Source organism: Maylandia zebra, linkage group LG15, assembly GCF_041146795.1.
Source record: "Maylandia zebra isolate NMK-2024a linkage group LG15, Mzebra_GT3a, whole genome shotgun sequence".
Taxonomy (NCBI): Eukaryota; Metazoa; Chordata; class Actinopteri; order Cichliformes; family Cichlidae; genus Maylandia; species Maylandia zebra.
The window spans coordinates 16,417,009-16,444,947 of record NC_135181.1 but is presented as its reverse complement, the minus strand read 5'-3'; the positions used below and the strand labels follow the sequence as shown (position 1 = coordinate 16,444,947).

General features: G+C 37.8%; 1 protein-coding gene across 21 annotated transcripts in view; it reads left to right on the top strand.

Annotated features, from left to right (window-relative positions):
* The window catches only part of ptprk (protein tyrosine phosphatase receptor type K), a 105,503-nt gene extending 78,568 nt beyond the window's left edge, over positions 1-26,935 (top strand). For 2 of the 21 annotated variants that reach the window (XM_012919008.3, XM_012919003.3), the window contains 22 exons: positions 4,351-4,486; positions 7,461-7,490; positions 10,202-10,362; positions 10,925-10,960; positions 13,463-13,474; positions 13,789-13,976; positions 14,413-14,512; positions 15,385-15,530; positions 16,734-16,751; positions 17,326-17,362; positions 17,502-17,599; positions 17,958-18,074; positions 18,340-18,494; positions 18,619-18,754; positions 19,889-20,038; positions 20,739-20,912; positions 21,733-21,750; positions 22,368-22,499; positions 22,784-22,909; positions 23,371-23,534; positions 23,685-23,820; positions 23,988-26,935. In XM_012919008.3, the coding sequence (XP_012774462.1) occupies positions 4,351-4,486; positions 7,461-7,490; positions 10,202-10,362; positions 10,925-10,960; positions 13,463-13,474; positions 13,789-13,976; positions 14,413-14,512; positions 15,385-15,530; positions 16,734-16,751; positions 17,326-17,362; positions 17,502-17,599; positions 17,958-18,074; positions 18,340-18,494; positions 18,619-18,754; positions 19,889-20,038; positions 20,739-20,912; positions 21,733-21,750; positions 22,368-22,499; positions 22,784-22,909; positions 23,371-23,534; positions 23,685-23,820; positions 23,988-24,041 (2,324 nt within the window). In that variant the 3' untranslated portion in view covers positions 24,042-26,935. The remainder of the gene's footprint in view (positions 1-4,350; positions 4,487-7,460; positions 7,491-10,201; positions 10,363-10,924; positions 10,961-13,462; positions 13,475-13,788; positions 13,977-14,412; positions 14,513-15,384; positions 15,531-16,733; positions 16,752-17,325; positions 17,363-17,501; positions 17,600-17,957; positions 18,075-18,339; positions 18,495-18,618; positions 18,755-19,888; positions 20,039-20,738; positions 20,913-21,732; positions 21,751-22,367; positions 22,500-22,783; positions 22,910-23,370; positions 23,535-23,684; positions 23,821-23,987) is intronic. The other 19 variants (XM_004550501.4, XM_023152052.2, XM_012919005.3 and 16 more) reach the window with 19 other exon arrangements.
* Positions 26,936-27,939: the final 1,004 nt, after the last annotated feature.

Genomic DNA, 27,939 nt, shown 5'->3' with positions numbered 1-27,939 from the left:
TAGTGATACAGCAATTTTAACAGGAAATAATTATTAGTTCACTAATCTTCATTTTATTGCTTTATTAAAGATTAAAGCAGAACATAATTCCTTAAAGCATGGCAGAAACTTAGTAGTATTATTATTGTGTAGTTAAGGTGATGCTCTCAAGCAATTACAAGCTTCATTAATCTCCATAGATTATTCTAGTGTTTTTGTTATTTTGGTGTACTTTTTAATATCAGTATGAAAACTTGTGATAAGTAGAAGGTTTACATCAGATATCGCAGAAAACTAATAAGATCGGAAATAGAATCAGTTCATGAGTTACGTCCTTTTTCTTGCACAATGTGCATTATTGTAGCAAGAAAGCAAGGTGGAGTGTAATGCCTTTCTGAACTTCTCTTCTTTGACCTTCAAGTGCAGACACCTCATAAAGCTACTCAATAAAAGTGACATCATTTTGAGGACAATCAGCCTTAATGATCATAGAATGAATCATCATTGCTGGTTAAGTTAAGTTGATTAAGTATTTATATGTGGACCCATTGAGAGAGGGCATTCCAAACTAGCTCAGACTTTAAATTCTGTGGCGTGTGGTGCTTTTCCAAGTGTCAGGTTTATTAAAATTGGATTTCTTTGGAGTAAAATAAAAAATGCCTCTTCATCAAGAAAGCCCTACAAATAATACAAGTTCACTTTTGTTCTCCTTACGTCAAAGAGTACAGGGTGAGAAAGTTGTCTCATAGGTGGGACGTTTGCACACTAAAATAGGCAAAAATGTGTGAAATCACTAACTCTGCAGGGTCATATACTTCAAGAATTGCTGGTGGTTGCAGTTTCTTGAACAGGTGGTCACTCTGCCCAAAAGCTGCTAAAATAAAATGACACTGTCTTTCTAGCCTAGGGAGGTCTGAGTGAAGCCGAACGACTTTAGAGGGGATTTCAGATTTTTATAATAAGAGAGACCAACACACTAATGGATCGAGAGGTCAGACCACTGTGTCTTCTTTACTCTCTCCGTCTCTCTGCATGTGTGTTTATGTGCATTCAACCATGCATCCGGGAGGGAGGATTAAGTGATGGTGGTCATAGTAGGTCATTTGGGGTATTGTGTATTGTCATTCCTGCCGCAGGGCGTTTTGTGCGCCTGTGTGCAGGCAAGTTGTGAGTGTTAGTGTACTGACCTGAATCATTTTTACACACATTAAGAGCTTCCGCAGACATTATGAGGTTAGGCTGAGAACCCTTAAAGGATTATTGTTGTTGTTTTGGTGTGTCTTGTTTGGACATATTTTATCTGTGTGATCTTCTAATAGTCTCTTGGTTGGATAGTTATATGAAGTGAGACGTTCCATGTGGAAGTCATCTAAAATAAAGTTTGGCCTTCGTACATCAGCACTAAGATGATGAACAGATTTTGTAGCTACTCAGCAGTGCCCTTTATTTGCTGGTATAGAAGTGCAAAAAAAGAAAAATCACAAAATTAGAAAAAAAGACAATATAATGTCATTATGCCAAGCTGTGGTTAAGCTATATAAACAACATAAAACTTTACACTTAGTTTTCTGCATAATCAGTTTAAGCATTCTCTGTTTTCAAATATCTTGATTTTTACTTTTTACCATAAATAAACCTAGTAAGTATTGGCTGCATAGTAAAAGCTTGATTTATCTCATCCCTCTGCCCGGACAGAGAGCTGAGATAGAGGTATGCTGTTTCTGTTTGTTTGTTCATCTGTCAGCAAAATTACACAAAAACTACTAGTCCAAATTTCATAAAACATAACAGATGAAGGAAGAATCCATTACGTTTTGGTGCAGGTCTGGGTTGCTTTTTTTGATAATTGTGATGGAGGGAGGGCGTTGGCCTTGGCTCTTCTAGTCTTTCTGTGTGATGGAGCTCTGCTACCCAGGCTCAAAAACTATTAAAATCACATTAGTGAGCAACAATGATCCCTCACTGCTTTGGGTATTTTATTTTATTTTGAATTGATCACACAAACACCATCCCGATGCTGTAAAAACTCACTGAAGCACCAAATAGGTATTTTTCCACCAATGAAAATAGACCTCAAAATAGACCCTATTTACTTTAGGTTGAGTGACATTAGGAATTAATTGGTTTGGTGCTAAGACTGATGTGGGGCTGTGGAAGTCAAGGTATTACTAAAAATGTTTTATTCTTGTGTGTTATTTTTATTATGTTGATAATGGAAGTGGGTTGTTGTTTGATGCATGTATTGCATTATGTTGAATTTTGTGCATATGTCACTGAGTTGGATTATTTGGATTATCATAAGACATGATAATGTTCTTACGCTGCAGTATGAACTGTTCTGATGACATCAACTAAGTAGAGCTTGGGAGCCTGAAAACAGATGCTCTCTGTCTTTCTGTTGACTTTCTGTCCATGATCAACAGCATTTAAGCCCTGCAGCCTACACTCCGCTTGAAACGTCACTGGTGAATTATTTTCCAAAACAGACGAAATCAGGGAGTTCAGTCAATTCTCTGAAGTCATCAGAAGCAGAAATGAGTTCGGCTACAAGCAATATATGGTGACATTGGTGCAGAAACATTGGACAGCTACAGTTAAATTGCATTTTAAAAGCATTTTCTAAAGAGACCGTGATGCCAAAGAGGCAGCAGAGAAGACACATAGACATTCAGTTGGTTATTTTCATTACTATAGTGTACATTTATAGGGATGTTTATTTTGAATGTTTGAATATTGCTGCTGGGAGTCAGATTTGATTGATGATTTAGTTCGGTGTAGTACGTTTGCCATCATGTATAATGCGACTAAATAAATGAGAAGCCGATGTCTGTGTAAGGTGAGTGCTTTTAGCTCAGTTGACCCAGCTATAGAAGCTGGTATAGGCCATTGTCAGCTTCCACTGATTCTCTACCACTGCTTTTTTTACAGGATTGTATTTTTAAGTTCAACAAGAAATGCATCTCTTTTTATAGCCTTTTTTTTTTTGGTCTTGAATCGATTTTAAAACACCTGCTCTGAAAATGTTCAAATACAGTTCAAGCTGTAGAAGCAATCTCTTTGTTTCATTATTACATAGCAACCATATTAATGAAGAAATTTCTGTTGATTTAAGTACTTAAATATGCGACCCAGATTACCCCCAAAATGAAATATTTGATTATATTTACAGTTCGAATGACAGTTGCCATGGCATTTGTGCTAGCAGCTGTTTAACTTTTCTTTACAAGGCATATTTAGATGCTTGATATTTGCCTGAACTTTAGCACAGGGATAATTGAACCTTAGTAATTAATCACCTAGATTTTGTCTGATGTGAAGGCAGCCTAAGAGAAAAACAACCATATTTCCTTAGATGGTATACGTTCCTAGCCTGAGGCGACGTGGGCTTTTTTAAATATGCCTTACAGTCAGTGCAACAGAGTAATAAGTTTAGAGATGTGACTAGGTTTGAAAAAGCTGTATATTCTTGGAAATCTTAAATGGTTGATCGTGTTATTTGGCTAGTTAATTCTTCAGAATGCTGTTTTGAAAACAAAAAGGAGCTTTTCACAAGAGTCCGAATTATAGTTATTTATATGTCCTTACTAAGATAACAAGTTGTTACTAAGATAATCTTGATTTGCTGTTACACCAAGTTGTAGATTATTCATCTTATGCTCTGCCCAACTCCGCGCAGATCAGTGGGTTGTTGTGTTTGCGGGGTTCAATGTTGCCAACTGGGAGGTTTAAAAGAGTCCTCTGGTGGGCAAAATATGCAACATCGAAATTCATAACATAGGAGTCGTTGGCGCTTTTCTCCCCTCTTCTTTATTTTTTACCCCTCAGTCGTAAAAAGCTGATGAGGTACTATCATCACACCACCAGGTGGTTGGGTGGTCAGCATGGACACCCACGATGTAGGAGCTTCAAAGTGATACCACAGGTGTATCTGCTAAAAACCTCCAAAGAGTTTGAATATTAGTGAGCCTGACCACAACATTTTCGTTTTTAAAAACGTTTACTTCGGTGGAAACTAGACATTTTTTTAAACATATGTACCCCGGTCTCTAGGAAGAATATCAACTGGTCAGGAGCTGGTTAGCTAATAAACAGTTAAAAATAAACATACTTTTAATCTCTACTGTCCAGTAAACTCTAAAACTCTCTTTAAATACCGTTGCAATTTAAATTTTCCTTTTTTTGCAACATTTCGAGGTTTTATTTATTTATTTATTTCTCCTACAATTTGAAAACTCAGTTTTCCTTGAAACTTCCAGGAATGCACAAATAATCCCAAGTGTGTTCTTACTGGACAGTGATTTTAATGCTTTTTCCCTTTAGTAGTTACTGTGTTCCCATCTTGTTGATGTCTTTTGTCATCATCTTTCTTAGGTGCCACAGAGGAACCAGAAGTCATTCCCGACCCTGCTAAGCAGACGGATCGGGTGGTGAAAATCGCTGGAATTAGTGCTGGTGTTCTCGTTTTCATACTGCTGGTGCTGGTAGCCATTCTGCTGGTTAAGAAGAGGTGAGTGACAACTGCAAACAATACTCACTAAAGCAGCTCAATGAAGATTATTAAAGAGGGTAAATATTTACAAGACCAACATTGAATGCACACACCAACTTGCATGCGTGCACACACATACACACACAAATATGCTCTTAGTTCATTCTCTTGTTGTGTGTTGGTCCAGTATTTGCTGTAGTAACACCATCTTCCATCCATCCACCATAAATGTTGATCTCCCCTCAGAACCAGTTCAATCGCTTTCTGAAGTTTAATTTCCCACCAAATGGCTAAAGGCTTGTGAAAACCCCCCAAATGTTTTATGTTTAAAATATGCTGTCTTAGTTTTTGATGATCTGGTACAAGAAATGTCAGAGCTGAATGTATTGTGTTCTTGCACATTACAGCTGTTTTCTCAAGTGAAAGTAGGAAAAGGTAGAGTGAAAGAAAATGTCAATCAAAAGATCTTAAGTAAATATAAAATGAAATTATGTATCTGCTTTATCATAACCGCTTAAATGAACTCATCAAAATCATCAAAACAGTATCATGTTTGTCAGTTTAGAAGCAGCAAAGCTTAGGTCCGTTCTGCACAAAGGTGGAGATTTTGGTGAAGCAGACTGAAGAAAAGATGCTTGCTGAAATGGTTTTGTGCATTTATAGTTGTGCTGTTATTTTAAGGGAAATGTAAACGGATTCATACAATATCTAACCTTTTACTTGTACAGCACAATAGCTCTGATAAGAATCAGAGACCAGAGATGTGTCGGTGTAGCAGTTTGGCCTGTATTGTTAATTTGGTGCAGAGCTCCACTATGTGGTGGATAGTGACAGTTACAGCCTGAGCATGCTTTACAATAGGTACATCTTTACAGTAGATGAAGACAGAAGTTAGAATAAAGCTCTGATAGATTTTGTAGAAAATACAGAGAAAATGCACAGACGTATTCATGGAATATGCATGTATAGCTGCCTTGCGTTTATGAAATATCATGGTTTTAGTCCCACTTTTCCACATTCACTACGAGTAAAACATATGTATACAACAACATCAGTATTGCTGCAGTCATAGTATAATCTCAAGACATTTTTGAAAACTAGTAAAATATGACGATAATCAGAACCTTAATGAAATAAATGAATCCCTGAATGTGATTTTTACCATTTCGTTTACAGTGTTGGAAAGTTGGAAAAGCAGTGACAAGAAACAGCGTTTTAATATAACCTTCTTAGTCTTGGATCCACTGTGAAGCTCCATTAGGCTAAATTTTGTCTGACTACTTTTGGGAGAATGTGTGCTCATGTGTATGTGTTTGCATCTGCATTTATAATTTATGTAAATGCGCCAGCATGCATGTAATAATTAACAATTCCTAAAAAAAATTTGTTTTTTCTGCGATTTTAACTTTTTACTTACAATAGTTGAGGGAGTGCACACTTGAAAAAGAATAATTAGAAATAATTAAGAATAATTAATTTCCACTAACAGAGACCCTGAAAATTCAGTAAAACTATTCACATTAATCGTTTGGCTTACCTATTAGTTATTATGACTCATCCTCAATTTAAGAAAACGTCTCAGGAGATTTTGCTTTCCTCTGAAAAAATTGAAGGACTACATCTTGGCACAAGCCTTAAGAGAGCAACCAGGAAGAGTCTCTCAGTTACAACCAATCATAATTACACTCAGCAAATCAAAAACAATTACAGACATTAAATCACAGCCAGTAATGCTCTCTCATCATCAGAGAACTTTGCTCTTGTGGCTCCTGACCTCCATATTTTTCTTCTAATTTGCGTAATGAATTAATGCGAGCCAGCGTCCATGCTGCAGCTTTAGTGTGAAAGTGCAATTGTAAGTGATGATCAGAGGAGCTGAGCTTAAAGTGTAGGGTAGATGGTCCATTTGAAATGTGTTTTGCAGGAGCTACTACCACTGTGTTTTGCGGGGTGTTTATTTTTGTCACATCTAACAGTATTTGAAACACTGTGTGCACTCAATGGCTTGATTGCTGTTACTCATTTAACTTTTTTCATCCCTTGAGTATTGGATTGGATTTAGTATGTGGTATTGTTGGGGCTTTGAAGCTTAATGTGGAGTTATGCATTTCACATAAATATGCTTGATAGTATAAAATAAGGCTGTTTATACAAGGAGTGCAAGAGCTCCTGTATGTTTTAGCAGCTTGAATCACAACACAAAGACAGCACACTGAGGTCCCATTTACTTCCCATTTACAACACACACAAATAATTTGTGGCAACAACTTAAAGTGACATGTTCATTCTGGTATTTTTACACACATTTCTACTGGAAGTTTGACGAGTTATGCATCATTAGTGCTCTAGATTTTTGTGATTTTTTTTTTTTAAATTTAATAGTTTTCTCTTCCATAAAGGTTTCTGGGGAGATCAATCTTCATTGTCATTAAACCTTTACGACTTTGAACAATAATACTGCATCTTTAAAATAGTGGGACATGATGACATTGCAGTGACATCATGCTTGCTTTACAGGAAGCGAGCTGCCTGGTTTTACAGATTGGATAGCTTTGTGTTAGTTTTCATTTTGTAGGAGTGCGTAAAAAAAGATCATTGGCTGATTAGGGTTAAATCTCTAATCGGGCCATCGGGTTAGAGTAAAAAGTAAAGTTTTAAAATACTGCATGAATATTTTTAAATGGCACAAAAAATAAAGAAAAGAGAAAAGAAAGGCTGCATGGTGATAGGTTGATATTGGTGAGTTGTTATTCAAGTTTCGTAGCTTGTTTTGTACTATTTATTTAGCGTTAGCCTTTGGTTCTTTTTTTTTCTTAGTAAGAAATAGGTACTTTAGCTAATATGGCACCCCTTGCATGACCCTCAAGTTTTAGCAATCAAAGGGTGTTTTCTTCTGTTTTTGTTGTTACTGGTTGAGACAGGACAGTTTTGTCCTAATTTGCATATTCCCTTGTGTCTCACTCTTTGCTTTCTGATTGGCTCACAACCCCAGGAGGACCTACTATTCATACTCTTATTACCTGTAAGTAAACAACCAATCAACAACCAGCTCATCCAGCTGCTGTTATCTTATTGGGCGAATTATTAGTGGCTAGTTGTTGTTATTTTTAAAGATGCAGTATACTTTTTTCAAGACAAAACACATTTTCAGCTCTGACCAACCAGCCAAAGTCATCCTCATTGACGCCTCACCAGGGAGGGGGTCAGTTCACTTTCATGTCAATCTGTTCAGGATTTCAATTAATTCCTTCTTGTTTAAATGATTTTGATATTTTCAAAATATCGAAATTGTCTTTCTTTTTTTTGTTTTTACCAAGAGAATGTTGATGATTTCCTGTCTAAAAAGTCCAAGCAATGAATGAGTGCAAGAATTTATTTGAAGGACTGAACTGAGAGTGAATTGATCTCAGCCCTGGTGTCCTCTACATGCTCCAAAGTTGCTCTGAAGCAGGCTTAAGAAGGCCAAAGTTGGCCATAAACCAGACCCAAGCAGGCCAGAGTGGGACGGCACAGGCCTGAGCGTGTTATTTGAAAAAAGAATGCTGCACTTGTGACTTGTAGCTCTTTGTGTGCATGTAGTCATGTGATCATCCATCCGCCCATCAAGTCACAGGTATCATGGTAAAGCTCTGCTGCACATGTTCAGTGTCTCTCTCTCTCTCTCGTCAGTGGATCTGAACTAGTTGGTTTCCTATTTGGGATACGTGGTCTATGATTTTGTGTGGGTTGTTCTTATGATGGTTTTTTCTTCTTTTTTGGTTTACGTCTTTCTCTACCCAGGCCATTATGGGCTCTGACCAAGATGGATCATGAATCAATTATTTGTACTGCCTCAGATATTTTAATTCACTCTCATTGCTTCTTTTTATTCACAATCACCAGAATAAAAATCAAGATGTGCTGAGTATCAATGCAGGACTGTACCTTAACGTTCCCGTGGAGTAGTTTAATGAAACATTTCTTTCTAAACTAGGATGACTGCTTTGCTGATTTTTTTGAACTTGCTACAACCACTGCTTTTTACTGTTTACCATAAGTAGCAGTTTTCTAATATTACATCTATTAAAACACATTATCAGGAACAAAATTTTGGTTCTACAGTGTCTCCTTTTTTCCTAACATAGCTAGTCTAAGCCATCCATTTATTCCAGTGCACCTTAAGAAGTTGGACGTGTTCCTCATCAGTGAAGACATTCTGCCTGGTGTCTTGGAATTCATTTGCAATTTTAGTAATTAGGCGAGTTCATTAGACATTCATGCATTTTTATGAATTCATACAGAACTTCAAATTAATTCGCAGTTCAAGTGTGAATATCAGAAAATAATGACAATGTTAAAAAGAAAAAGTAGATCCATTCTAGGTCCGGTCTCAGCTTCACCTTTCTTTTTCTTTCTCACTCTCCTTTCTTCTTATATATACAACATATTGAGAAAGTACTCAGCATGTGGTGGTTTATATAGTTTGCAAATATTGTAATTCTATGACAAACACACACACACAAGTAGATACATTTGGTCAATAGTTCAATCTATGTTTCTACTGAGTGTGTGTGTGTGATCTCAGAGGTGGAGATGGTGTAAGTTGGGGTCAAGAGGTAAAATATGCACAATAAACAGCATGCTTTCTATCAGTCAGAGCTGTACATTGCATCAGTTTGACAGCAATCAAAAACTGATTGGTAGCCAATAAAATGCACACGATGTTATTGCCTCTGCCTACAGGCTCTCTGTGTTTCAGCTGTAGAGATTTTCTTGTATACCGCACAGAAATGTAATAACTAAGAGCTGTTGTCTTAACTGATGTGCATCTACGGCTCTGGGTACATAATGTTCCTGCATGATGTGTCATGCTCGACATAATAAGTCCTTAAAAGTGTTTCCCTGCAACTTTGTATGTTGAAAACACCGAAAGATTAAATATGAAAATGATTTGATCTTGATATCTATTTAATCAGGTACCAGACTGATGATAAAAAGTAATTTCTCATTACTCTGATTGTTTGTTTGTTTTTCAAATTGTGAAAGCAAAACATTTTAATTCTAAAATTCACAGCAGCTGGTAAAGCTGCATAAGAGATTGAAAATCAGTGTCCCACCCTTCATAACTGACTATTTGTGACACGACTAGTTCAAGTTCTACTATTTACATGGTGATAACTGTTGGTTGGTAAATGGTTTTCCTTAAGGGTTCTGTGCATTCTAGCTCAATCCTTGCTTCTGTTTTAGTGGGATTCACCTGAACTTTGCTGTCAGATGAAAACCAAAGAATTCATACAATTTGAAAAAATATGTAATTAGTTTCTATTATTATAGTCCTAGTAAAATAGGTTCATACAAGTAAAAATGGAGGGAACGGTAAAGTTTAGAGGCTTTCATCTGACAGCTGTAAGCTACAAAAAAAGATCTTCCTTGGTTTGAATTAGATGCTGCAGTATTTTCCCTTTGCTCCTTTTGCTGAGCCTGTTAAATGCTGCCATATACAAAAAAGCCTCTCCTCTACCTTCCTTGCTTGTTCTCTTCTCTTTCCTTCTTCTCTTTTTTTTCTCCCTGCCTTTCTTCTCTTCTCCCATTTCCTTATTGTTGGTTTCAAACTCTGCATCTTGAGTCAGCAGCCCCAGCCAAAAAGTGATCCAGCTGCTAGATTCTCTCGTTCTTGCTGTGGCTTCAGGCTTCCTCATGTTTGTGTATTTGTTTTTCACAATTCCTGACTGTCTGTCTATCTCCCTCTAACAGGAAACTGGCAAAAAAACGTAAAGATGCCATTGGAACAACACGGCAGGAAATGACACACATGGTGAATGCTATGGACCGCAGCTATGCTGACCAGAGCACTCTGCATGGCGAGGACCCCATGGCTGTGACATTTATGGACTCTCACAACTACAACAACAGATGTAGGTTCATAAAATCAAGGTTTTACAAACAAAAAAACCCTTAATTAAATGGCTCTTACATTCTGTTTTCCTATCCATCTTCTGTCCACACTAATTAGAGATGAATCTTTGCAAAGATCAGGGTTATTTTTATCAACAGCCAAGCTCCTGTTCAGAAGCTGCAACAAACAATTATTAATGCAATTAGTTAAAATTTTAGCAATCAAGTATTTTTTATTCAATTGTCACTTTTATAACAATAAGCAGAAAAATAATTAGTCATTTGTTTGCCAAACAAGGATCTAACCTGCATTTTGTTTTGCCTGGAAAAAGACTTAAATGATGGACCAAAGTCATATCTAAATCATTGCTAGTTAAGGTTCTGTCTATAAGTCAATTCACAACAGCTCACAGTGAAAACAGGACAGCATAAATGTAGAACTCATACATGACAGCGATGAGAAAAAAAATGATGAAAATAGTAAGGTCTTGCCAGAATTTGTGATTTGTCTCAGTTGTCCTCATCTATGCTTTAGTAAATCTGAAATTTTAATATGTTTCCTGGCCGTGTTTCCTCCTGCAGTGCCCAACGATCCTCTGGTTCCCACTGCTGTGTTAGGTGAGACTTCTAGTGTTGGATATGTCACATGTATCACCTCTAGTGATCACCTACCATCATCAATTAGACCCTGCGCTTGTAACCCTAGCACGTATTATCCCGTCTGTTTTGTGTCCATAACTGAAGTCTATAGTTAGAGCTGTTGGATATAGTCAAACGTATGTTATAGTGACCTTTGACAAAAGTATGGCTTTCTTGGATGTTTCTGGAGCATTAGGTTTTTAATACTCAAAAGACAAAAAAAAAATGACCAAAAACAAATCAAGGAAAATTTAAAGAGGTATAACAGATTAGAATATGTGAAGTTGGCAAAGCTTTATGTTCATCTTTTATATTTTTCTGCCAACTCTCTGTGTAGAACATGTCTGGTGTAAAAAAAAAACCTCCAACAGCTAAGCACTTCATCTGTCATCCTGCGTTTTCCCTTTGGTTCAGTCATTCCCGATTCCAGCCATGGTTTCTGTTTCCTGCTGCGAGTTATTGATATTCACAGTAATTGCCATCATTCTCCCTTAGAGACCTCATTATTTCCACAGTTTTGAGTTGTTTTAAGCCGTGCCATTTTGTCTCCCAAAAATGACAGAAAAGAAGGCTTAAAAGGAGGAAGACAATTTGTCATGTTGCCACAGCAAAATGACTGCTGATTAAATCTGTGACAACACTGAACAACTTAGTGCCTGCAGCCTTGTCTCTCTGGCAGAAGTTTTTCTGTGCAATGGATCTAGAAGTCTACTTGAGTATCTACCATCTGTGTTATTCCCTGGACTTGTTTTGTGCTGAAACCCTGCTCTGAGTGTCTGAATCGTGAAATATGTAGCTTTTGGCTAGTTGGATGTTTCTCTAGCTTCAATGTTGCAGTGCAATGTGTTTATCTGTAGTTGAGTCTAGTGTTGACACTGCAGCATGATGTGGAGTTCTGAAATACCCTTAAGGGGTTCACAAACCACAGTGCCACCAAACTGTGTTAATTAACTGTTCCATAGCCTCTAATTTGGAGTGAAGGCTGCAGTTACAATCTGTCTTGGCCAATCACTTCACAGAGGAAGAAGAACTAGCAGGAAGTAACAAATTAAGAGGCGGTGTCGGGTCAAGTTTACTGTTAATTGCCGTGACGAGGGCTTAACAAACCTTTAACAATCAGTAATGAGCTAACATGTCCTCAGAGCAGAGAAAAGCATCCGTTGGATGAAATAAACAGTGTCAGTTAATAAACAGCGGTGAAGATGAAATCAGCCGCTTCTGCTCCAACCCTGAGCTACTGCATTATTTAACCTGTCAGTCTGTACATTACAACTGTCAAGTCACATTTTAACCACAGCGCACTTTGAAGTTCTGCAACTGTTTAACCCCAGTTATAACCTCCAAATGAACTACCTCCTAAAATGTACAAGTTTCAAAATCCAAATAAAATTAAATCAGAGGGGCGGTACTCACACATGTAAAATATACCTCTAAATTTCTGCAATATACCACAACCATTCCTGGAGTATAAAAAGCCCAGTGTGAAAATCTTTGATGTTAATCTAAACCTTCTATAAAAACTCTCATCAGTTTACAACATTTCCTCTTTTCTCATTACAAAGATGTGATATCGACCTAGTGATTTGGTTGTAGTGTACAAGCTTAAAAGCTTTGCTTTGCCACCTGCTGGTCACTGCTCCATTTGAACCTTTCCTCCACCACTGATGAGATAAAGGGGACATTCCTGATTAAAAACAGGCCATATAAACAAATAAAAACAATAACAATAAATAAAAACTAATAAATAACTCACATGGGCTTATAATATTAGTTCAATTTAACCTCTCACCATATATGGCCCACATCTTGACGTGCACAAAGTGGGCAGAAAAACACACTTTGGGAATCACTTACGTGTATTTTCAGCTGCTCCCTTTTGCCCACTACAGCAGATGGATCCACTTGTTTTATTTGGCATCCTTCCTACTTATGGAGGCTTGTGACCCTCCGTGGCTGGGTCTGTCTTGCCTCCCAGTCTCAAACCAGGGATCTTTTGCATGTAAGGTGTTAACTACTACACCACAGAGACAGTTTTGGGAAGCACTCCTATAGCTCTTGATTGCTTATTGGGGATTGAGTTAGTTATTTTATTCCACATTTAAAAAACAGATGTTTTACTTCTTTAAATATATTTGCAGTGTGTTTGAAAGGTTTAGAACAGCAGAATGCAACAAATGTTTTAATCTGCTGTGAACGTGGTTGTTTATTGTGAACTAAATGACATTGCAGTGAACATCCACCTCACAATTCATTTTAAGATATTCCTCATGTTTTTCAGTTTCTGCATCTTGTGGCAATTTTTGGTCCTTTTTGTACGACATCATCTAAAAATTCTCTGTATCCATTTCATCCATCGTGGAAAGTCCTTATAAACAAATCCAAACTGTTAAACTAACCTTTAGTCTCGCTAACAAATCCACTTATCCTGCAGTCTGACTAGCCCTTTTTGCTCTTTTCTTTTCCTGCTGCTTTGACATGTAGTTCCAATCACAGGTGAGTATAAACTGAGAAAACAAAGTGGCAAATGTTTGGTTTGGTTTGAGGAAATGCACTGTTTTCTTTTTGTAAGGTAGAAACTGGTACAGATTTGGGAAGACTGGGAAAGCTTGTTGCGTTTGTATAGATCAGTACAAGTATCTTTCCACACGTGCCGTTTCAAGGTACAAATAAGAGTTTACATGTTTTGGTATCTATGTTACCCATTATAGGGGTCATAAAATAAAATATTAATGAAGATAAAATAAAATGAAGGGAAGATATTTTGCGAATTATCAATTAACCGTACCTTATTTTGTCTCCTGTTGTAGATGAGAACCACACTGGCTCTGCAGCCGAGAACAGCAGGCTTCTAGATGTTCCTCGGTATCACTGTGAAGGAACTGAGTCTCCTTATCAGACAGGACAGCTCCACCCAGCCATCAGAGTGGCCGATCTCCTGCAGCACATCAACCTAATGAAAACATCTGACAGCTATGGCTTCAAGGAGGAATATGAAGTAAGATTATTATCTGTACTGTTGACACTAGAGCTTGTAATATTAATTACAGAAGAGGCAAAAGTATTATTAGTAGCAGGAAATGATGTATTTTAATGTGGAGGCTGACACAGAAGTATTATTTCTAAAATCAATACTGCTCTATTTAATGTTTTGGCCTCACATTAAAATGAAAAAATGACTACCAGGTCTAAATTGCCTCTTAATTTGAGGGTACCTTCTGCTCCATCGACTGAACAATCAATGAGACACAAGCCATTTTTATGGTCATTTTATTTTAATGTCTAATAAGAATTTGCTAGTTGAATCAAACCAGTCGAACAAAAGTCGAAAAGCACCTAAGTACCACTTTCCTCTCAGATATATGCAATAGTACAGAAGTGTTATTTTTAAGGATCCATGACATCTAATTGTATTTTTATTACTTCGTGTGTTGTTGGTGATACAGAGCTTCTTTGAGGGCCAGTCGGCCTCCTGGGACGTGGCCAAGAAGGAGCAGAATCGTACCAAAAACCGCTACGGGAATATCATAGCATGTAAGCAAGACATCTGCGTTACTGCATTTTAAGTCATAGAGCTTTACAGGAAGAAGAGAAGAAGAAATTGGGAGCAGAAGTAAGTGTACAGCCTGCAGAATTAAAGGTTTAAAATCAAGACAGGACCAAAGAAAAACCACCTTTGTAAGCAACAACAAAAGAATCAATGAGCAACATCTTCAAAAGCTCAATCACCTCTTCAGCCTCTGCCTTGACTCTAAGAGTTTTCCTTGTGTTCCTTGAGTCCCCAGACTCAGAAAAATTGAGTCACAAAAGGGTCTCATGCTACTTACTTGCATACATACATAACCATGCTTATTGACAGCTGTTGTAATTTTATTGGCATGATTTATTTGTATATAGAACGTTACATATAATCTGTTGTTTGTATTATCATGTAAAATAATGAATAAAGCAATACAAAGAGGTTGCTGCACCAAAAATCTTCCACCTTCCTTCACAGTTTCACTTCCATTCATTGAGTAGTTAGCGAGGATTGGCAGACAAGTGTTTTCTTGCAAAGTACGGATTACTGTGTAGCAATCTGCTAGCAACCAAAGAAATCGCAAGGTTTTGATACAGAACTGTAAACCTACCGACTAAAAACAACCTCTGACTCACCATCCGATTGGGAAATACAGATTTTTGCCAAGTTGTCTCTAGACTAGTCTGTGTGACTCCGTCCGAACCGAACACCTTGTTAAATTATTTTATTAAATCCCAACTACACACTGAATAAAAAAATAGAAAGCCAAAACACGAAATTCAGAAAAACAGCAAACCATGAAAACCTTGAAATAAAAATTCTTTAACAGCAAATCACCTTTCTTACCTGTCTGTTTCTGCTGCTCTCTCACACACTGTTTTCTTAGATGACCATTCAAGGGTTATTCTGCAGCCCATAGAAGACGACCCGTCCTCCGACTACATCAACGCCAACTACATCGATGTAAGTGGAAACGCATCGAATGCTACTATTGGCTCCCAACGAAACCAACGAAACCACACTCCCTCGCTCGTATGTCAGGCCTCTATACCTTGATTGCGTCTACCAGTCATTCATCATACCATTTTATGCATCCAGCCATGCAGAAAACACATCATACATGCAGTACATGTGTCTGTCTCAGGTGTCGGTCTTGTTGTCTTTCTTTCAAGTGTCCCCATCAATTCACCTGTCCGTCCAGAACTGAATAAGTTATCTGATTTATATGTACAACATAACGGATTTTAAGTCATCATTTGGATTTAGCAAACTCGTTTTCCAGGAGACCAGAAAGAAATCCATTTAAAGGAGTGACTTTAAGAACTGACAGTGCTAGTTAGTGAGCTTTAGAGGTGATGGTCAGCAGGTTTTGTTACTGTTGGATGGACCCAGCAGTTTTGTGCATTTGAGTAGTTTTTTAAGCTAAGCTAAGCTAATCAGATTCTAAGGGTAGCTTAATTTCTAGCATTTTTCTTGACTTGAGTCACTTTTAACTGTTCGACAAACCTATTCAGCTGCCTTATACATCTATATACAATTAATTTTCCATCTTTTGCTTCATCTATTACTTGCCTATTGTTTCTGCATTCACCCACGACACAGTCTTCATCAGTTCATCCATTTTCTGTCATCTCTCAACAATCATCTGCACACCAGTCACTATGACTCACATTGTGCTTTTTTAATGCTAGTATGCTTATCATAAGCTCCACTGTATTATAATTTACTGTCATTAAAACTCTTGCATGCATTCTACCACTCACATTAAGCTAGAATTAGAATGAATAGAGTGGGCACTCCCTAATCTTTGTTGGCACAACAAAGGCAGCTGTCACACAATTTGAACTGCACCCAAAAGACGGAGAAAGCTGGAACATCAGTATGTGATGGTGGTTAAATGAGATTGTGATATGCCAGCTTTCTGAGTCTTTTTGGTTCTATTGTGCTCTCCATGGAAGATGGTCAAATTCCATTAGGGAGTGTCCTCTCTATTTAGTCTAATTTGGAGTTTTAGATCACATTTTTTTTCTGCATGTCCTGATCAAACTTCCATTATGTCAATGCAGCTTTTCTTTTTTCTGATTGACACTCACTGACATTGTTGTGCTTTCTTTCTTTCTTTCTTTCTTTTTTCTTTCTTTCTTTCTTTCTTTCTTTCTTTCTTTCTTTCTTTTTTTCTTTCTTTCTTTCTTTCTTTCTTCCACTCGTTCTTTCTGCCTGTGGCTTGGGCTGTAGATTTGGCTGTACAGGGATGTAAGTATCACTGTGGTCTTGTTCATAAATGCCCCTGAACAATTACACCTGCTCACCTGTACATCCATGAACCAGTCCTTATGCATCAAGACATGATGTGTATCCATTTTGAGATGCTGGGGCATCCTTTGCATGACTGATCGCACTTCATCTTGGCCACCAACCACCATCTTTGCATCTCACTGTTTGGTGTCAATTTGCATATGCATATTCACCACTTGTGTCTTAATTGCTTTAATGACAACTTAATAAGTGGTTGTCATAGCCCACGGCAGACCTGGCAGTTGTTGTAGATGTCAAGTAGTAGTTTTTAAGTGGAAAGGAAAAATGATGAGATGACCAACTTTGCACATTTTAACATGAATTCAACAGTATGCAGTGCAACTCAAGTATGGAGTCAGCTAAAAACGAATTTCATCAGTCTGTCAGAAGTTTTCTCCTGTTGTAGATGAAAGTGAGGTAGTAAGGTAGTTTAGTGTAGAAAGTTATCATTTCCAGCCGTGATAAAAGGTTTTAGAATTTGACACGATTATGTTTTCAGCTCATATTAAGGACTGTGGTGTTCTGTTTGCAGGGGTACCAAAGACCAAGTCACTACATTGCTACACAGGGTAAGATGCTGCACCACACTCAATTACATGCAGGAATTCTGCATTACTGCTGTTTTATAGCATAGCAACTATTTAATCACAAATTGTAACCGTACTTACAGCAGAATAAAGTGTAAGTATACTCTGCATCTATGCGTAGGTCCTGTTCATGAGACAGTGTATGACTTCTGGAGGATGGTTTGGCAGGAACAGTCAGCCTGTATTGTGATGGTAACCAATCTGGTGGAGGTTGGAAGGGTAAGTTGCTCGTTTTTCTACACTCAGTTAATTTCAGTTGGTAACTTTATTAAAATTACTATTACTTAGTCAAAACTATCCAAATCTCATTTTTTTTAAATTCAGCAATGTCCACTGCAGGTGCTATTGCAAATACCTGTATATTTACAGTTAGGTAGGAAAATTGCAAGAATGTTAGTGTGATGTCTCTGTCAACAATCCTGTAAAATATACTCTCTAAATTATGTATAACATATTTGGTTTAAAAGTGGCATTTTTCATATTGGCATCATATTAAATATCATTATGCAAAAAAAAGCTATATTTGCTCCTTGATTCAAGCTTGTCTTTATTTTTTCATGGCTTTTTTTCTTTCTAGGTTAAGTGCTATAAATACTGGCCAGATGATGCTGAGGTGTATGGAGACTTCAAGGTGACTTTTGTGGAGGTTGAACCACTCGCTGAATATGTGGTTCGCACATTTACACTGGAGAGGGTGAGTAAAACTTGTTATAATCTAGCAAAAATTAATATTTTGTATTCATTTTGCATTTTGCTTTGATGTAATTTATGCAAAAAACTCAGGTAGAGGTGTAGCTGCACCTCTAGCTGTTGACACAGACTTGGTTTTGTTTATCGTCCTCCTTGTAGCTTCAACAAAACCAGTTAATAAGTTTGAGACATATCTAGAAAGGGTGTTTATAGAATAAACACATTTCATGAAATTTTACTTAAAGATGTTTTTTTTTGTCTTTACTCAGCGTGGTTTCAATGAGGTCCGCGAAGTCAAGCAGTTCCACTTCACAGGCTGGCCTGATCATGGAGTTCCATATCATGCCACAGGACTTCTTTCCTTCATCCGCAGAGTTAAAATGTCTAATCCACCTTCTGCTGGGCCAATTGTGGTCCACTGCAGGTATAAAAATGAATTATTAGAAAATAAACATTCATAGTCAAAACAAAATGTTTTCTCTCCCAATGACGGACATAGAGAAAGATCTATAAAGTTAAAATTTGTGTGCTTCACTTTCTGTCTGCAGTGCTGGAGCAGGGCGCACAGGATGTTTCATAGTCATTGACATCATGTTGGACATGGCAGAGAGAGAAGGAGTGGTCGACATCTACAACTGTGTGAAGGCTCTTCGCTCCAGGAGGATCAACATGGTACAGACTGAGGTGACTGCATTACCCATCCTCCATCTGCATCCACATTTTTAATATAGACGTAGGTAAAGCTTGACTTCAAACTCAGCCATCAGCATGGTACGGGCTGAGGTGACAAGGTTTTATGTAGTTACCTATTTTCCATGCATGCATGAAAATATCACCTCATTAAGTTCAATTCGTCAGCTTTCACTTCTGTGAATGTAACACTGACAATAAGTAAAAGTCATACATAATTTTCATATTTAAAGCTTACTCTGGAGCCCTCTTGTGTTAGTAAAAAAAAAAATCACTATCACGTTGAACTGTTCTCTGAGGAAGCACATTCATCTGTTACTGCATGGGTGTATCCGATTTGCCTGAATTTGTGGTTGTTAAACATTTTTTAATACATAGAATAATAATTGCAGAATAATAGAAGCATAAATGAGTTAGTTCTAAACAGAATATAGATAATATATATGTATATGCATCCAAACAAAGAGGATCCTTCTTTGACTTTAGTGGTTATTATTCTTTAAATTAATATTTTTGTAATGTTTTTCCTATTAAAAAGACCACAAATAGTAATTCAGATCATATATATAAACTATCAAGCAGTGCAGTAACAATGGGGCAAAAGTAATTTCAAGCTTCATGGTTCAGAACAGCCTGTAGGTCAGAGCATAAAGCAAACTTTTAAAAGTTTATTAAATTCTTTGTCATACTTGAAGGCTGGTGAGTAGACAGAATGCAGGTCGATGCAATCTTTCATGGACACATTTCATGTCCAACTTAAGTATTCTGCACTATTGGCCGGTAACAGAGTAACAATTTAACAGCTTATAAGACCCATTGTAACAAAGTACATTCACAGCCGTTCACCAAAGCAGGTCAGTCTGTGTCTCATCATTGAATTGAAGTTGGCGTCACTTGCTTGAAAGATCTAAAAACACAACTGCCAGTATGGACTGACTCACAGGTGAAGTACACCTAACCAAGAGTCATCACGTCATCCATCCCTCCACCTCTCATCAGTCTTCACTCACTCACAGTGTGTGCATCACTTGTTTGTCTTATACAAAGCTGTATTTCTTATTTTTCTAATGTTGAAATATGAATGTGCAGAATATGTGATAATATGTGTATTATAATATATGTCTTCAGGAGCAGTACATATTCATTCACGACGCCATACTAGAGGCTTGTCTTTGTGGAGAAACAGCCATACCGGTCTGCGAGTTCAAAGCAGCTTATTATGAGCTGATCCGCATCGACTCCCAGACCAACTCTTCCCATCTGAAGGATGAGTTCCAGGTAAAATCAAACTGTAATCTGTTACTTTGCGCCCAGAGCTTTCAAAGTGGAGCGTGTAGGCCAGTGTCAGCCTGTGGTAAAGCAGCACAGAGGGCTCTTCAGAGTCTTCAGAGTCTGAGAGCGCTCTTCATTTACAATTGTTCTGTTCTGTTCCTGGCATCGCAGCAGACTAAATCTTCCTAACACTGACAATTATAGCTGCTGTCAAGAAAGGTCACCTCACTAATGGTTAAAAAACATACTAATAAAACCCACAAACTAGTACTGAAATATTAAATGGAACTCAGTAATCAAAACTTTAACAATTCCTACTTCATGTCCTAAAATGAAATCTCCTCTAACCCGTTCTGCTGTGTAATTCTTTTTACAATATGGGCATTAAGACATTTGCTGTGTATTATTACATCAAGAGGAACCACTTGCTGTTGTCATCTGCTACTCCTGGATGTAAAGAATGGGTTTTAACACACAAAAAATATAATTATGTGGAGTTTCTGGATACTCAAACTCATCAAATTCTTTCTCTGCAGTGCTGAACCTTGTGACTTGTGACTTCCAGAAACCAAATATTTTTAATGCACACAAGTTTTTCTTTCCCACCAGCTTGGCTTTTGGGTCTATTTCTATCTTCATGGAGCCCTTCTTTGAATCTTTTGACACTTTTAATTAACGTACATCATACATTTCTCTCTCTGTCCAGACATTAAACTCAGTGACTCCTCAGCCACAGCCAGAAGACTGCAGCATTGCGTTGTTGCCTAGAAACCAAGATAAGAACCGCTTTATGGATGGCCTTCCTCCAGATAGATGCCTTCCCTTCCTCATCACAATAGATGGAGAAAGCAGCAACTACATCAATGCTGCTCTGATGGATGTAAGTCAATAATGTGTTACTGGAACACACTGGAAGATTGTGTTATTTTCAACACATCAAGCAAGAGTAGTTTGGGACATTTCACACTGTGTGTACATGTGCAAAAAGACTTTCAGCAGAACCGGCTGATGTGTTACTCTTACCACAATTTCTGTATATTTAATGCCAATTATATAAAGACTAGATTTAACACTCGGTGTCCCAAACTGCGGTCACATTTTTGTTGAAAATGATACAGACTTTTATGAAGGTACATTGAAATGATGATGAAGATAAAAATATCACACAACACTTAAACTTACTAACATAAAACATACACACACACACACACACACACACACACACACACAGACTCCCTTCCTTCTTTGTGTGATGCTGTGTTTGTGGTTTTAGCAGCAGAAGGCTAGAGACAAATCCAGCCTCTAAAAAGACGACTAGCTTTTCTCTGGCCACCATTCAAACGTTGTTTATGTTTGCAACTGTTGACATTGCCTCAACGCGTTGCCCATTTACCGTGACTTGAAAAGAAAGTCATTGAGTAGGTAGAAATTTTGAGGTAAGGTTTTAAGGTAAGGTCATTAGAAGGTTATTATCAGGTTTGTGAGTAAAGATATAGTGAGAAAAAGATAGTAAGAGGTGGGCTGTAGGTATGTGAGTAATTTCCTGATAATGTGTGAACATTTGCATGTTGTGGGAACAAACCTGGCTTCTCTCCAACAAAGCTGTTGGACAAAATACTGTAAAATTTCTAGAGTTCAGTCAAGTTTTAGGCGTTTACCTTAAAGTTTAGTTACTCACCTCTGGCCTCTCTCTAACCAAGCTGTCAGAAGAGTTCCAGGTAATGGGATTTTACTTCAAGTCTCCAATACTGGATTTGTTTCATGGCTTCAGTGTTGTTCTGCCACCAGATTCATTTTTGTGAACGACATCCACACCCTAAATCCTAAACCCGTGCCCGGCCCTCACATTAGATTCTCTGTCGCCAAGCAGTCACACCTGCGTCACACATTTGGCTGTACATTTTCATTTAAGCCAAAGTGGGTTCAGTTCACATTCAGACCAGTTAGTTCTTGATTCTTTTTTTATGTGAACTTTGAAGAAGTTTGTCTTCCTGAGCTAACTGAAAAAAAAGTTAACTGACCCCATCAAATGTAGTTTTTGCTCTATGTGTAGTCTTGTGCATGTTCCCAACCCTCACAGTTAATAGACCCACTGCATGATCATCAAACCAAAGTCACCTTTTAACTATGCTTGCTTTCCCATGTCTCACATACTGTGCAGCTCTACTCTGCTGTTTGTGTTTTAATGTGCACACGTGAGAAAGAAACGTACTGTGGGACAGTCAAAATAAAAAAATAAAAAACAATAACGCACAGTTTAATAATGCTTGATTGAATCATTAAGAGTGTCTTCTTTGTCGGTGATCGCTTTTGTTGTCTCTCTCCTTCTCTTTAGAGCTACAGACAGCCTGCTGCATTCATCGTTACCCAGCATCCTTTGCCCAACACTGTCAAAGACTTTTGGCGCCTAGTTTACGACTATGGATGTACCAGTCTGGTGATGCTAAATGAGATTGACCTGGCTCAGGTATTTTACATAAAGTTCTGCTGTGTTTCTTAGCATAGCATTGTGTCTTTTTTACAGTAATCATGGATTTATTATATAAGATTAGCTTATTTAGAGCTAATAAACTTGTAAAGGAAAGATGGAAGAAAACAATCCTGCACACATCCAACATTCATTTCATTTTAAGAATTTTTTGTCTGGACAAAAAATTGTCAGGGATTTTTTTTTGGGTTTTTTGCATTTGTCTCTATTTTTTCTGAAATTGTTCCAGTGTTTTTCTAAATGGTGTAATTGTTCTCTCTCAGGGTTGTCCTCAGTACTGGCCAGAGGAGGGCATGCTGCGTTACGGTCCCGTCCAGGTGGAATGTATGTCCTGCTCAATGGAATGTGATGTTATCAGCCGGCTCTTCAGAGTCTGCAACCTCACTAGGGTGGGCAGTCAGAATCATACTACGTTTCTATTATTATTTATTTATTGTTTTATTTCACCTTTATTTATACAGGTAAATCTCATTGAATCAATCTCATACAAGGTGTCATTTTCAAGGCGACTTGTTTTAAATAGCCATACAAAAATACAGCATGTTAAAACGCACTATAGTCATTAAAATTCATATAACCAATTACCTGAAAAAATACATACTGGGAACATTAGCTGGAAAAATATATACCTATTTACAGTGTAAAAGATGGATGTGAGCATGTGATATCACCTGTGGGTCTGACACTGAGCCAAAGGTTTTAAAACTCCTCTAATAGTTTGGCCTGACATTTCAACATTGGTGCCTATCAGGATTGACTCGTTTTTGGCGCTAGCCTCAAGCGTCCATTTGAGGATCTGCAGTTTTTGACATGGCTTAATCAGTTTTTCTGATTCTGTCTCTTATTCCAGCCTCAGGAAGGCTATTTGATGGTTCGTCATTTCCAGTACCTGGGATGGTCGGGGCACAGAGAAGTCCCCGCGTCCAAACGCTCTTTCCTCAAACTGATCCTTCAGGTTGACCAGTGGCAGCGTGAAGGGGAGGAGGGAGAGGGAAGAACCATTGTGCACTGCCTGTGAGTGCACACAAATCAAAGAGTTTCTCTTCTTTTACCATTGAAATTAAAAGCATCAGCCCTGCACAAGAGTTGGAAAAACCCCAAATGAAATATTAAATTGTGCTTTTTGCGACGTATCATCGTGTATTCTGTTATGTTTGTTTGTAGAAATGGAGGTGGGCGTAGTGGAGTGTTCTGTGCCAGCAGTATCGTGTGCGAGATGGCAAAGAGACAGAGTGTGGTTGATGTTTTCCACGCTGTAAAGACCTTGAGGAATAGCAAACCTAACATGGTGGATACTCCGGTGAGTTAACCATAAACACTTTCTGCAAAGTGAGAAAGAGCTCATGAATGCATTATGCTGTTATTACTATTATACACATAATAATACAAACTTTAGTCAAACAGTGAATGTGTGATAGTGCATATGTTTAGTTAAGGGTGTATGTGTGTGTATGTGTCTGTTTGCAGGAACAGTATCGGTTCTGCTACGACCTGGCATTGGAGTTCATCGAGTCGTCCTAAGTGAAGGACAGAAGAGCAGAATGAGGAGAAGAAGAGTCGGAGAACATCTGTTCACATCTTGTGTGTTTGATCCTTTGCTTTGCTTGGTCTCGATCTTTGTGGCGGCCGTTGTGTAGCATCTATCTTGCATCTCTACAAAAGGCGCAAGCGAAACGGGCTCCTTGTACAGGTTGTTAAACAAAGGGAAATGCTTAGACTTTTAACAGGAAATGCGATGGGGAGGAGGAGATGTTACTCCTTTCACTCCTTTCTGCTTATTGTACAGCTTTTTGAGTGCCAGCGGGCCCCTGTATGCTTCGGGCCCCATTTAAAACATTTAGCCTCTCACCACAGCCACCTCCCATGGACTTGATGCTTTGTGCTGTTTCAGCTGCAGTACTTCCTATCTACTGTAGATGTCTCTCTCTCTCTCGCTTGCTCGCTCCCTTGCAAGCAGCTTTTGATAAACTGCAAGCTAAAGTTTTCAGTGGCCCGACATTCCTGCTCTCGTGCTAATTTCTGACTAATTTAACTGTATTGGGCGTCTCATCATGGTGATATTTGTAGTATATACAGCCAACACTTTTGTATGAGAGCAAGTGAACAACTGAAAGTTAACGTCCGGAGAAACTCTGTGAATGGTTCTGTTTCTGCTCCGCACACCTTTCAAATGACTTTAGCGAACATTGAGTCAGTACATTGTTATGAACAAGTATGAACCTATTAACATTGGTTACACGCAGTTTATTATTTTTGGAAAACAGAAAAAAAGAATAATAATTTTGTCCTTATTAAATAAAGTAAAAACAACACTGTGAAAGGCTTGTTTCACAGTCTTGAAACAAAAGAAAACCAGGACCAGGAAACAAAAGAAAAACAGGAAGTTTACATCGGGATTATTAGACTTTTAGATTTTTTAAAATAATATTCATTTAGCTGCAACTTGACAAACATTATGTTATGCTTTTTGTTTTAAAACGTGTGTTATGTATCACTTTTCTTTTGTAGTATCATGTACCTACCTACTGGTTAGACTTTTGCAGTCTGCATTGTACATTAGACTGTGACATTAGCGGAATCATGTTCTTTTCAGGGCTGGGCCCAATGCACTTTCAATTCAGCCTGTACATAAATGGAAAAACAAACAAACAAACTGCAATTATAAAGAGATTTTGGACATGGCAAAAAATCTGCCTATTTGCCCATAGAAAAGACTGAAATCACACATTCTTTGATGGCAAGATTAACTGACAGTTTCCATTGACAGTATGGCTTGAATAGAATTGGAAGTGACCTGACCCCAGGCTTCATTTGTTTTGTGCACTGGTGGCCAACACTCTTCTCTTTGTTGTAATATTATTATTTTGTAGCTGATGTTTCTTCATAAGCCAAAGACTTTGTGTAAATATGTCTATACGGATAAAGCACATTGTTTGTATTTATTGTTTGTTTACTTGCATTGCTTGTAAGAACAATCATTTTCCATTCCATGTTCGCCCACCAGCGTTTCTTAAACCGCACACGGGGACGCAAAATGGGCTGCAAGTCTGTTTCCTCTGGAGTCTTGAGAGTATTAGTGTGATTTATCGAGGCCCCTAATGGGTCCCAAGGTAACAGATTACATCTGCCCAATTTGGGTCCATGAAGAAGAGTTTAAGAACCCCTGATTGAAGCTGTATATTAAAGCTTTAGAAGTAGTTTTTCAGTATTTAGGTGGAATTCAATAGTATTGTCTTTGTTTTCACTTCTTGAATCTCTGTGATGTTACTGTGGTTTATTTGTGTATGAGCCCATTGCGCTGTCTGTGGTCAGTAGAAATTCAGTGCATTTATATGCAAAGAGTATTTTGGATAATAGCGCCTATCCCTCTTAACGTCTTAGTCGGGATAAGCTGTTTATCTTCATCCTCGTATCCTGCTCACCATTATCCCGGGATACACACTGACTCAGTGATGCATAAACGGGCTTAGTGAGTGAAACACGCAGGACTGTGATACAAAAAATTTTATTGTGCCTAATCATTTGAATTTTCTTGTCGCTACAAGCATTTTTACAGCATCTTAGATCGCACCCAGGGCTTTGTTGAATGCGTTCTCATGAACGAACAGTGTCCCGAATACCTTTTGGACCATGATTCATTGTGTTTTTACTCATCAGAATGCTTCTTTGTGAGGCTTTACAAGCTTACAGAATATCAGATGTATTTCTGTTTGTGAACAAACTGAGTCAGAAAAAAAGAACTTTATTGTAAATAACATGTCAGATGTTCCACTTTGATGGAGCAAGAGCAGCCCTACTCATGAGGATGTTATTGTAAATAGAGTGCTCTAAAAGGCTCTATTGTTGGGTGAACAGTGGAGATTTAGATAATGGATGCAATGTCAGAACATTTGTTCTGGTGTAGATAAAAAAAGATACAGATTGTACTCTTGTTTTGGAGGATTCAAATTCAAGTATTGACAGATGGTGTTTTAAAAAGATAAAGATATAGATATAAGATTTCACTGAATACAGAACATTATTCTGTTGGTGGAACATCAGCCTTCAGTTTTGTTACTTCTGATTTTTGGTCTGATCCAAAGAAGGGAGAGAGAAGAGCATGGTGTAATAGTAATCCAGTCATATTTTATGTTTAGCGACAATGGATTTTGCTACATGCATAAATCAGTGAGAGCAGAAAGTGAACACAATATGTAAAGCCTCTTAACTACACACTTAAAGGAAAACTAAGAAACAAATCTTCTTAAGAGGCCAATGACTCCTCCTCTTTAAATCTGAAATAATGGCCCTGAAGCTGGTGTCTGGATGAGAGGCCAGTCTGACTATAGAGTTGATATTCATGGTTCATAATTATTCTTGTCTGTAATGTTTGGCTTATTTGCTGTAATAAAGACCACTTCTTTAATTAAAAGTGACGTGTTTGGAGAGTTGTTGTATTTATTCAACCATTATCAGCTTCTGATACATTCAGACCAACCTGTAGACATTTCATTTATTACCTGTAAGGTACCTAAGTGCTTATAGTCTCCCTGCACACCTTCCATTTTGATTAGCCCTGTTTGATGACTACACTCTTCCTGAATATAAAACAGAAACTTGGCTACTGTGACATCACCAGCTTTTGAAGCCTCAGTATTCATACTTTGGCTGCCACCAGAGTGGTTAGTGGGCTTTGTTAGAAGGCTGCATGCATAAATTGTATGCAGAAAATTGAACATACACATACCCGCTAATTAGTGCTAAGAAACAGACTGATAAAATTATGAAAGATTAATAAAATAACTTAATTTTGTTCATCAAAACTGACACACAAACGTCTTGGACCACAAAGCAGGCCGTATTATTCGTTCCACAATAATGTCAAGAGGTCCAGTTTCTTGTTGGGAGGTTGGTCAACATGGTCAACTCAAATGGATGGAGTTAACTTATAATACACAAAACTGTTGTCTGTCTGTCCGTAAACTCTTGCTACGTGATCAAACTCGGCACATAAGCACACTATTATTTGGTTCAAAGTCTCTTAGCAAGTTGCCACTCGTTTGTGCACCCAGTTCTTGTTCTTTTGTTTGTTTGTTTTCCAAGTGATTAAAATTTTATGCTGTACCCCAGCAGAGACGGCACACTAATCATTGATGAGCTTGAGCTCCTGAAGCCTCATAGCTATACAAGGTATTATGATGTTGTCATGTTGCCCATAGCAGCCACTTACCAGTGGGCTAAAATTACTCACTTGTGGCATTTATGGTCTTATCACTTTAATTTTATATCATTTATTTTGATAGTAAGCTGTAGTTTATATCTACAAAAAATATTGTAGCATTGTCATGTACTAAAAAGAAATAGTGTGGAGTCTATAGGAATTGACGTGCTCTTAGAGCCAGCAGCAAATGGCCAGTAGAGGAACTGCAGTTTTTGGCAC